At 35.0% G+C, this 12,180-nt stretch overlaps 1 protein-coding gene across 4 annotated transcripts in view; it reads left to right on the forward strand.

Annotated features, from left to right (window-relative positions):
• The window catches only part of USP34 (ubiquitin specific peptidase 34), a 242,422-nt gene that overhangs the window by 194,321 nt on the left and 35,921 nt on the right, over window positions 1-12,180 (forward strand). For all 4 annotated transcript variants that reach the window (XM_081588454.1, XM_081588456.1, XM_081588457.1 and 1 more), the window contains 8 exons: window positions 1,492-1,570; window positions 2,762-2,815; window positions 2,922-3,017; window positions 8,944-9,008; window positions 9,103-9,178; window positions 9,270-9,317; window positions 9,408-9,473; window positions 11,193-11,273. In XM_081588454.1, coding sequence (XP_081444580.1) covers window positions 1,492-1,570; window positions 2,762-2,815; window positions 2,922-3,017; window positions 8,944-9,008; window positions 9,103-9,178; window positions 9,270-9,317; window positions 9,408-9,473; window positions 11,193-11,273 — 565 coding nt within the window. The remainder of the gene's footprint in view (window positions 1-1,491; window positions 1,571-2,761; window positions 2,816-2,921; window positions 3,018-8,943; window positions 9,009-9,102; window positions 9,179-9,269; window positions 9,318-9,407; window positions 9,474-11,192; window positions 11,274-12,180) is intronic.

Raw genomic sequence — 12,180 nt, forward strand, 5'->3', positions numbered from 1 at the left:
TTCCCCTCTAACACATGTTCTTTTTTATCATCTTTTGTCAAGTTAATGGCTGGAAGTCATTCAATGAGTCCTTAACAGCTGCTTTTTGGCCTTTGAATGTTGTTGGGTAAATTCTCATATGTAGAGACTATTGCTGTTCTAGGCATTGTTCTAAGTGTTGGGGATATTGCTTTCAACAAAGCCAAATAAGTGTACATTGGTAAATTGATCTGTGCTTAGCAGAACTCTTGCCTGGAAAATTCCATGGACGGAGGAGCCTTTACTGGTAAGCTCTAGTCCATGGGATTGCTAAGAGTCGCACATGACTGAGCAACTTCACTTTTGTAGCAGAATAGTTTTGTTCAACTGTTTCTCTTAAAGCCATCATGTCTGTGGTATCTTACTTTTTCTGGTCCATTTGAATATAAACTTTGAAAAGGTACCTTTATCTTTGTAAGTTTTCCAGGCTTTTAATATTTTCTGTCCAATAGCTTTGCATGTTATATTTATGCAAACTTTTTATTCCTCTCTTATATGAACTCTTCTGTTACTCCTAGATTATAAATAGATCCATCAGATTTTAAGGTGGTTATGACTATATTAAACTAGATTCCCAATTTCTAGTGGATTAAAATTGTCAAAACAAGAGCTTAGTTAGAATTGATTGCATATTAATGTTTGATCAATATTTGTAATATATTAGAATGTAATCTAAATTTTAAAAATAGGCACAGCACAGATAAAGTACATATTGTTGTTTAGTCGCTAAGTCTTGTCCCATAAACTATGGCATGCGAGGCTTCCCTGTCCATCACTGCTCCCAGAGTTTGCTCAAATTCATGCATGTCCTTTGAGTTGGTGATGCTGTCTAACCATCTCATTCTCTGCCGCCCTCTTCTCCTTTTGCCTTCAATTTTTCCAAGCATCAGGGTCTTTTCCAATGAGTCAACTCTTCTCATCAGTTGACTGAAGTATTGGTGCTTCACCATCAGTCCTTCCAATGAATATTCAGGGTTGATTTCCTTCAGGATTGACTGGTTTTATCTCCTTGCAGTCCAAGGAACTCACAGAGTCTTCTCCAACACCACAGTTCAGTTCAGTTCAGTTCAGTCGTGTCTGTCTTTTTCCACTTTTTTCCCTTCTGTTTTCCATGAAGTGATGGGACCAGATGCCATAATCTTAGGTTTTTGAATGTTGAGTTTTAAGCCAGCTTTTTCACTCCTCTCTTCCACTGTCATCAAGAGGTTCTTTAGTTCCTCTTCACTTTCTGCCATAAAGGTGGTGTCATCAGCATATCTGAGGTTGTTGATATTTCTCCCATCAATCTTGATTCCAGCTTGCGTTTCATCCAGCCCAACATTTTACATGATGTACTATGCATGTAAGTTAAATAAACAGGATGACAATATACAGCCTTGTCATACTCCTTTCCCAATTTTGAACCAGTCATATATACATGTATTTATATATAGTACATACTTGATCAATCAATACATATATGCTCTACTTTAGGTATCTTTTTAATGATGCTGAGGTAAAACCTTTTGATTCTGCTCAACTTGCCTCTGAATGCTTTGGTGGAGAGATGACGGTAAGTTTTATTCAAAAATTTTTAAGTGGTTTGTGACTTCCCAAGTGCTTTACAGTATCATAAAACCCAAAAACAGTCATTTAACTTTCCTTTAGTCCCTAATTAAATCTAACATTTGTTATTTGTTTAGTATAGTTAGTAAGTTTGGAGCAGATACCAGACATGGCCATTTTTTACAAAAATATTTAAAAAGTGATTTCTTCAACTGATTAAGAAGGTTGACTTACAGTTGAAAGATAAAAGTATAAGAGTTGAATTACACTGACACAAGACATTAATGAATAAGTTGTTTACTTAACTGCTTTGGGATTAGAGCACAAAGAAATTGTTCTTTATTGACTTACTGTGAGAAATCTTTGACCAGGAAGTTGGCTTAAGCTGAACTTTAAAGATCGTTCCTTAGTGCTTTCTGTAACAGTAGCAGATGTTATTACTAATTATTACTAGTGACAGGATAGAAAAGGGTTATCTGTTATGTAATTAGCAGTTAAGATGTAAAAAAGACAGATTGGAGTAGTCTTAAAATAATTTCACTTCTTTATATGCATTTTACCCTGGTAGCAATTTTATGAAAACTTTAAATTTTCGCTGTTGATTGTCTAAATCAGGTATTAAAAAGTAATTTATATTTCACAGATAAGCCCAGATAAAGTTATATTTCCCTTTAGTAACTATCTTTATTGTGAATAACTGGTCGCCATTCTGGATTTTAATGAAAAGGCTTTCTTATTGCTCTTTGATGCTCTTATGTACTATTCTGAATCGAAAAGGAGAAGTAGACAAATTCTTAACACTTCAAAAATGAATAGAAGAAGGAAGTAAATAATGTGTTACCGTTGAAGGCATAGCTAACCCTATTGCATCTCTAGGTGTTATTCCTAGAATAGTTCCTTAACAAAAGATGAAAAAAAAACAAACTTTGCAAAACTTTTCTCTTAAAAGGTAGTTTTTCAGATTGCAATCCATTTTATTAACGTTTATATATTGGTGGTAAAGTACCTTAAAAATATTTTGATCTTTTCTTTGCCAAAAGTTTCTGTCAAAGATTTTTATGCGATAATGCTATTTGAGAACTGTTTACAAAATTACTGTAAAATTTTAAATATCTGTTAGTAAAATATTTTATATATAAATACAGCTGAGTGTACCCATTTCTTAAAGAAGGAAAACTTTCATTTTTTTTTAATACAGACCAAGACCTATGATTCTGTTACAGATAAGTTTATGGATTTCTCCTTTGAAAAGGTAACCATTTCCTTCATATATTACATTGTTTTCTGACTTCCGTATTATCTACTTGTATAGTTAAACTGTGTCAAAATGAAAATATACTATTTTTTCCCTCTTGAAGACCCACAGTGCATATATGCTGTTTTACAAACGCATGGAACCAGAGGAAGAAAGTGGCAAAGAGTACAAATTTGATGTTTCATCTGAATTGCTAGAGGTATGAGTTAAGTTTAGCAACAGTTTAAAAGCATGCTAAGTATTTATGCAAGCATTCTATAATATAAAAGCAGGCTCAAACATCATTGGTATTTGTAATCCAAAGTAGACCTTAACACTATTTATTTTATAAATACTCTTGGTAATACTGATATATGACAGGTGAACATAAAGTACATGAGATTAAAGGGAGTGGAAAACAATTATTAGTAACACTGAAGAAAAATAAGAAAGGTAAAAGGTTTGTGGAATTAGTGCAAGCTCACAATTCACTTGTGTGATCGGTGATACGTTTGGATTGGGTGATAGGACTGGGAATATTCCTTTTCTTATGCTTCATGTTATACGCAAGTGTATTTTAAATGCATTTAAAATGTATGTATATATATTTTTTTAAATGTATCTCATTTGTAGTAATGAAGCTCTCTTCATTTAATAATATATTAAGTGATACTGTTAGGGATTTATAAAAAATATTCACGCTGAGTGTGTTATATCAGTGTTATAAACTGACTCAGCCAAAAGTACAGAGAGTAAATCTGCAGCAAGGTTTACCTAGTGAACATGTAATCTTCCAGCAAGACAGTTAAACTTTCATTGTTTGATTGACTGGTATTTTGCACTGTTTTGGTCAAGTCTTAAAGCTGAGGAGATTTTGTTCCCCACTCTTAATGGTATCTTGCCTACCTATAATTTTCTGATGAAGTGCCAAGTGCCTTCTCCCAAACCCCTTAATTGGGTTTACCATCAGAACTAGAAATCAAACTATGAAACTCACCTGTTTATACAAAATTTATTTCAACTTCTATCATAATAGCAAAATTATTACAGATTATAATCATTATGTGCAAGACTTTGTGTTCCCAAGTATTCACATAAATGTAGACTATGTTCTAGATGAGGCCCTAATAATACTTTATGACAGTCAATCCACTTATTGAAGTAAAATAAAATTTTAAATAAAATCTTAATGATGTACAGTTGACATATGAACAGCATAGGCTTGAAGTGCAAGGTTCTACTTATATGTGGTTCTTTTTTTTTTTTTAATAAATCCAGGATGTATAAGTAAATATGAGTTTCTTTTTCACATTATCTTTTCATGTTTGATGTGTAGTTTTCATATTACATCTAATATCTACAGTGTTTTGTATAAGACTATTGAGGGACTTCCTTGATGGTCCGGTGATTAAGACTCCAAGCTCCCAATGCAGAGGGCCAGGATTGATCCTTGATCAGGGACCTGGATCTTATATGCTGCAGCTGAAAGGGATCCTGCATGCCAGAACTAAACATCCCACATGCTGCAGCCAAGATCAAAGACCTTGCCTGCCACAGCTAAGACCAAGTGCAGTCAAATAGATAAATATTAAAAAAAAGACCCAAAAGCCATTGATGCAGGTATTGACAGTTCATCTTGTAAGCAGACAGCATAAACATACCAATATAGATGAATACAATACAGTACTGTAAATATATTTTCTCTAGCTTATTTTGTTGTAAGAATACAATATATAACACATACAAAATATGTGTTAATCAACTGTTTATGCGGTCAGTCCAAAGGCTTCCAGTCAACACAAGTAGGCTATCAGTAGTTAAATTTTGGAGAGAAAAGTTATAAACAGATATTTACTGCAGGACTTTGGCAATTCTAACTCCCTCATTGTTCAAGGGTCGGGTCAGCTGTAGGGGCTTCCCTGGTGGTCTAGAGGTTAAGACCCTGCCCTTCCACTGCAGGGAATTTGATCTGTGGTCCAGGAACCAAGGTCTCACATGCCGCACAGCACGACAAGGGTCAACTGTATATTGCTTATTTACATAATTGGTTCTCAAACTTCCTGGTCTCAGGACTTCTGTATATTCTTAATATTGAGAACCTTAGAGTTTTAACTATTGGCATTTTTATGTGGTTATATGTATCAATATTTACCATATTAAAATTAAAGCAAATTTAAAAAATTTATTTTAAAAAATAACGCATGACATGCTGATAGAAATAATTTTTTAAAAAATGTTCTTCAGGACAAAACAGTTCAGTGAGGAAAGTGGCCCTGTTTTACTTTTTTTTTTTTTTTGCAAATCTCTCTTAATACTTGATTTAATGGAAGACAGCTGGAGTCTCATAACAGCTTCTGCATTTGGTCTCTTGTGATCTCATTCATCATTGAGCCTCTGGAAAATTCCATTGTACACTCAGAAGACAATGAGGTTTTTTGTTTTTTTTTTTTAAGGCTGATAACATTTTAGTGTTACTGATAAAACTGTTTGAATCCTTATTTTAAAAATTTATTTTAATTGGAGGCTAATTACTTTACAATATTGTGGTGGTGGTTTTTGCCATACATTGGTGTGGATCAGCCATGGTTGTACATGTGTCCCCCTGTCCTGAACCCCCCTCCTCTCCCCTCCCCATCCCTCTGGGTTGTCCCAGTGCACTGGCTTTGAGTGCCCTGTTTCATGCATCAAACTTGGACTAGTCATCTATTTCACATATGGTAATATACATGTTTCAGTGGTATTCTCTCAAATCATCCCACCCTTGCCTTTTCCCAGAGTCCAAAAGTCTGTTCTTTACATCTGTGTCTCTCTTGCTGTCTTGCATTTAGGGTCGTTGTTACCATCTTTCTAAATTCCATATATATGCATTAATATACTGTATTGGTGTTTTTCTTTCTGACTTACTTCACCATGTATAATAGGCTCCAGTTTTATCCACCTCATTAGAACTAATTCAAATGCGTTCTTTTTTATAGCTGAGTAATATCCCTTCATCTGCAGATGGACATCTAGGTTCTTCCATGTCCTAGCTATTGTGAACAGTGCTGCAGTGAACATTGGGGTACACATGTCTCTTTCAATTCTGGTTTCCTCGGTGTGTATGCCCAGCAATAGGATTGCTGGGTTGTAGGGCAGTTCTGTTTCCAGTTTTTTAAGGAATCTCCACACTGTTCTCCATAGTGGCTTTACTAGTTTGCATTCCCACCAAGAGTGTAAGAGAGTTCCCTTTTCTCCACACCCTCTCCAGCATTTATTGTTTGTAGACTTTTTGATGGCAGCCATTCTGACCTGCATGAGATGGTACCTTATTGTGGTTTTGATTTGTGTTTCTCTGATAATGAATGATGTTGAGCATCTTTTCATGTGTTTTTTAGCCATCTGTATGTCTTCTTTGGAGAAATGTCTGTTTAGTTCTTTGGCTCATTTTTTGATTGGGTCGTTTATATTTCTGGTGTTGAGCTGCATGTGCTGCTTGTATAAAATTGAATTTTACAGACACCCTATGAAGGTCACTGTACCTACATGCCACTCCCCCTCCCTGCTCCTCCCCTCCCTAAACCATTCTTTGAGGACCACTGATCTACATTGTGACAAAAGAGAATCCCAGACTTTTACTATAATAGAAAAAACAAGCTGAACCACATTACTCTTTTTTAAAAAAATAATTTTATTTATATATTTTCAGCTGTGTTTGATGTTTGTTGCTACGTGGGCTTTTCTCTAGTTTCAGAGAGTGGGGGCTACTCTCTAGGCTTCTCATTGTGATGGCTTCTGTTTTGGAGCACAGGCTTTAGGGCATTCAGGCTTTCAGTAGTTGTGGCATATGGGCTCAGTGATTGTGGCTCCCAGGGTCTAGAGCACAGGCTCAGTGGATGTTGCACAAGGGCTCAGTTGCTCTGCAACATGTTGAATCTTCCTGCATCAAGGATTGAACCCCTGTCTCCTGCATTGGCAGGTGAATTCTTTACCGCTGAGCCACCAGGGACGCCCCAGCATTATTCTTGACTGCAGACCTAAACCAAACATTTCCTCCTATCATTGTTTTAGCTTATTAATTTAAAATGTTTGGTTGCATATGTATTTTACTAAAAATTAAATAAAATATAATATTTTTATTGTATTATTTAACATCAACATAGATTTTAGACATAAACTAGAATCTGGTCCTTTAGATTTCTTCAGTTGAAATATAGCTGGGAGCAGACTTTCTCAAAGGGAAAATAGAAAATTTTAGAACCATAAAATACATTAAATAAACAAACATGATAAATTGTAGTGACTGTTTTGGATAGAACGAGCAGAGTGCTCAGAAATGGTAGAGAGTTGATCAGGATTGCTGGAGGAGGCAGGTAATCTGGATATGATTTAAGTTAACCTTAAACTGAGACTTGAAAGTCAGTAAGGAATTAATCATGTGATAAGTTCTCCAGGCAAACAAAACATTATGTGTAAATCTCTTAAAGAAGGATGGAGCTTATTGGCATGTTTTAGAAGCTGAATGATGATCTCTGTGGCTGTGGTGTTTAATAAGTACAAGGAGGAGTGGCCCAAGGTGAAGTTGGACAGATACATATAAAACCTAGGAACGTTTTCATCAGTGTAGTGCAATAATCTAATACTTAGACATACTCAGTTGGCTCCACATACATTGTATGGATACAATGTAAAAAGGGCCATTAAAAAACAAAATGAATATTTCTGTAGGACAGAAATTGTTGTGTCCAGTTGCTCAGTTGTGTCCGACTCTTTGCGACGTCATGGACTATGGCCTGCCAGGCTCCTCTGGCCATGGAATTTTCCAGGCAAAAGTGGAATAGAATGAAAGGCATTGAGCCTGGTGGAAACCAGGGTCTACCAGGCTCTAAGATCAAAGCAGTAGTGGTTGAGAGTTAAGTTCTTGTGGGGTAAAGGGTGACAAAAATTATGACAGAGGAGGTGAGCTTGTGGCTAGAAGCAGGAAGCTTGGAATGGGGCTCTATCGCTGTGAAAAGGCACTGAATTGGGATAGGTAAATGCTGTCAGTCTCTCCTCGGGGCTATAAGAAAGCTGCTGTGGTTAGAAATGCTAGGGGAACAAGAACTCTGAAGCAGGCCAAATCAGGTCTGTGATTTTTTCAAATATTGATAACATGGAGCAGGAGCCCTAATTAGTGATTTTAAGACCTGATTCTGGACTAGAGTAGTGTACAGGGAAGGCAGTTAGAGGTGGTTTTAAATCTTCAGAGGGATGAAGAGAGTAATACCTATAATCAGAACATAGGGGACCTCCGTGTGGTGGTAGAGTGGTTAAGAACCCGCCCGCCAGTGCAAGGGACATGGGTTTGATCTGGTCCAGGAAGATCCCACATGCCACAGAACAGTTAAACTGGGCACCATAACTACTGAGCTCTTGCCCTAGAGCCCGTGCTCTACAACAAGAGAAGCTACCACAGTGAGAAGCCGGTGCACCCCAAGGAAGAATAGTCCTGCTCTCTGCAATTAGAGAAAGCCCACGTACAGTGATGAAGACTCCAGCACAGCCAAAAATAAGTAAAACTTAAAATAATAATCAAAACATAAATTTATTCCAGATAAAAATAATTTTATGGAACTGACAGTGACTTAGAGCGTGTTTAGGGTATTCAGAGAGGGAAAGGACACAAAAATAAAGTCAGCAAAGCAATTCTATGGGACGGATGTCAGAAATAATTTTTCATGGTTATTGTAAACAAATTACCTCTCATTAGATCTGTGAACCCGAATAACTTTTTTTCCAATTTTTAAACGTAAACCTTTATAAAAATATCAACCTACCATCATTTTCCTGTGTTATCAACATAGCACAGTTTTGTTTATTATATGTTTTCTCTTCAGACAGGTGGAATTTCAGAGTTCGTACTTCAAAAATTTTCATAAATTTAGAATAAAAACAGTGTGGTAGCTTGAGTTAGCCAGATAAGTAATGATAAATTGGATCAGGTTTAGTGACTATTCCATATTCCATTTACCTGGAAAAAAGTCAACATGAATTTTAAGTGCATGTATTTTTTTGTTTTGTTTTGTTTTGGTTCCTTCTAGAGCAAGTCTCATTTTGTCTAATACAAATATTGGTAAAATGTTATGAAACATGCTTTCTGATACCTCATGTTAACATTTTTTTTTTTCCAGTGGATTTGGCATGATAACATGCAGTTTCTTCAAGACAAAAACATTTTTGAACATACATATTTTGGGTAAGTTTGGTAGATTTTAATAAGAGATCTTTTGTTACACATTTAAAAAAATCTTACTTCGTGAGAATTTTAACCTATTATTTTCAAATTGTAGGTTTATGTGGCAGTTGTGTAGTTGTATCCCCAGTACATTACCAGATCCTAAAGCTGTGTCTTTAATGACAGCAAAGGTAATATATGTATAACCTTAGATAATTTATTCAAAATTGATGACTTTAAAATAATTAAATCTTTTTTGCTTAACTTTGTCTTTTCTTGCAGTTAAGCACTTCCTTTGTCCTAGAGACATTTATTCATTCAAAGGAAAAGGTGCATATTTTATTTTTTGAACTTCTGTGCTATTTATATCATTTATCAGATAGCTCTTAAAACCTCCAGTGACTTCTTTTTCTTTTTTAGCCCACAATGCTTCAGTGGATTGAACTGTTGACCAAGCAATTTAATAATAGTCAAGCAGCTTGTGAGGTGAGGTGAATAATTCAACAAAACAATGCATAGCTTAAGATTCACTTTCTGGTTTTCTTTTATTCTTAACTTAGATGCTATAGCAAAATTATTTTATCTATTATAAATCATGGAGAGCCCAGTGTTGGTTATTCCTAAAATGACTTGATAGCCAAGAGAAGTTTATAGTTATGTATCAGCTTCATTACATTGATTAAATAATTGATTTTTAAGTTACTTAAAAATTCTTGTGTTCTCCTTGTCATGTATCAGAAGGAAAAAGTATAGAAGATTTAGGACTGTACCAGGTATTTCTTAACGACTTTTGCATGTTACCAGAAAATACTAAAAAATACATATCTCCCTTACCCCCTGAGGAAAATAGGTATATATCCCAGTAGATCAATTTATGTCCTATTTTATCTTTTCTAGTGTTGCCTTATAAGAGAAACATATCCCTTAGGATAATATGCACACTGGTAATAATCACTTAGCCATATTGTCATCTTACTGTTGTTTATCATTTTTATCGTCTTGCAGAGTGGTATGTATCTTTCTAGGAATGCAAGTCTTATAAATTTTCAGAAGTGGGAGACAGCAGCATAGTGTACAATGAGATTAGTTGAAAATTTTTTTCATATATAGGTTTTAGAGAGATTTTGAGTTTTTTCAGTTGGTTTGTTTGAATTAACATTCAAACAAGATCCTTTCCACATTTTGCTTTTTGTCTTATAAATCTTTTTTCACCAACAATGCAGTTGACCCTTGGACAACAGGGGTTTGAACTGTTTGTCCTCTCATACATAGATTTTTTTTCAGTAGATACGTACAGTACTGTACAATCGGTGGTTGGTTAAATCTGAGAATGCAGAGGAATCACAGATACAGAGGGTCAACTATGGGACTTGAGTATTTGCAGATTTTTGTATATACTGGGACTCCATACCAAGGAGCAGCAGTAGTTACCTTTTTTCCCCACTCTGTACCACTTTGTCATTTGTTCTGCAGGATTTTCCACATGCTGGTTTTGACCTATTGCATCTTTTGGGTGTTCTTTGACATACTCCTCTATTCCCCTTCCTCTTCATGATTTTTAAGAAACCAGTAGATGCAGAGGCTATATTAGGTCATAAATTTGTTTTGTTTTTGATTGTTTTTAATAAAGTTGTTACTTCAGTTTTTTCACTAAGGATTTGCCTCTGGAACTCTCTCAAGGAGCTAAAATTCTCTACAGTTGTCAGCAATTATGTGTATGCATTAATGAGCAGTACAGGGTAATAAAGGAGTTAAATATATGATTAAGAGATATCTTGAAATTAATGGGAAATTGTCTAAGCTAAGTAAGTGTAAAATGTTTTTTGTTATCAAGAGAACATAAATTGGTTTTAAACAGAGGAAAAGTGAATCATACTCAGATCCTATCTTATTAATAGGAGCAAAAGATTCTACAGTGTGACATTTAAGAAGTCTAAGAGGAAAATAGTATTCCACTTTGTTAAGCACTGCCAGTTGTTATCATGTGGGTTGTACACTGTAATGTAAATGGCATCCATGGAATTCTGTATTGAGAAGACTTTGATTATGACTTTAGGCATTTTAGATTTTAGACTTTCTACCAATTGAAGAGTCTGTTTTGGTAAGAACTTAAAATAATTCAAATGTCAGTTTAAATTAAAATCCTTGTGTAATGTTTATCCCCAAGTATTGGTTGAATGTTAAAATCACATGGTTTTCTTACAGTGGTTTTTGGACCGCATGGCTGATGATGATTGGTGGCCAATGCAGATACTAATTAAGTGCCCTAATCAAATTGTGAGACAGGTAAGAAAAATTTTCTTTGAAAAAGAAGTAGTTTCAAGTTAATTGATCTGAATTTGCCTGTGAATATACTTGAACCCAGCATTGAAAGCATTGAAAAGATTGACCTCTTACCACAAAAGTCACTTTGCTGTTATTTTCACCAGCATCTTGGCAAATCAGCTATCATTCCAGTCAAGTGATTAAAATAATTCACATTTCCTGGTTATGGGAAGATAGCTATAACTGCCTGTTTTTTCAGTTATGTGTATTGTACTCTGGGGACACAGGATCGATGTGTGATACGTGAATTGTACTGATACTTTTTCAGTTCCTTAGATCCTCTAACCATGGTAGGGTACGGTAATAGCCCTGAAAGTTAAATGAATAGTATATAACTTATTTCTGTGATAGATTCTGAACTATCACATGAATCAATTTATTTTTCTTAAACCAATGGAAAAATTAACCAGGAAGAGAAAACACATATATCCACTTATGATACAAAACCAAAAATTTAATCTGAAATATGCTTCTTTAAGTTATTCTTGATATGTGATTCTTATAAAACTTTTTGATGTGTAAAATTTAGTGGTTTTTATGCCTATTCCCAAACATGCAACTGTTATCTGTCTATAATTTTATAATACCCTGAAAAGAAATCCCATACCTATGAGCAGTCACTTCCATTTAATCCTGTTCCTTCTCTTCAGCCCCTGACCACCATTCATCTACTTTGTATCTCTATGGATTTGCCTATTTTCACCATTTCACTCGAAGAAAATCACACAGTATGTGTTTTTTTGTGACTGGCATGTTGTGGCTTATATCTGTAATTTATTTCTTCTTACTGCCAAATAATATTCCATATATGAGATTTTGTTTCTCTCTTCAGCAGTTGATGAACACTTGTGATGGTTCCACTTCTTTG

Source organism: Giraffa tippelskirchi, chromosome 4 (genome assembly GCF_054371585.1).
Source record: "Giraffa tippelskirchi isolate mGirTip1 chromosome 4, T2T-mGirTip1v1.2.pri, whole genome shotgun sequence".
Taxonomy (NCBI): Eukaryota; Metazoa; Chordata; class Mammalia; order Artiodactyla; family Giraffidae; genus Giraffa; species Giraffa tippelskirchi.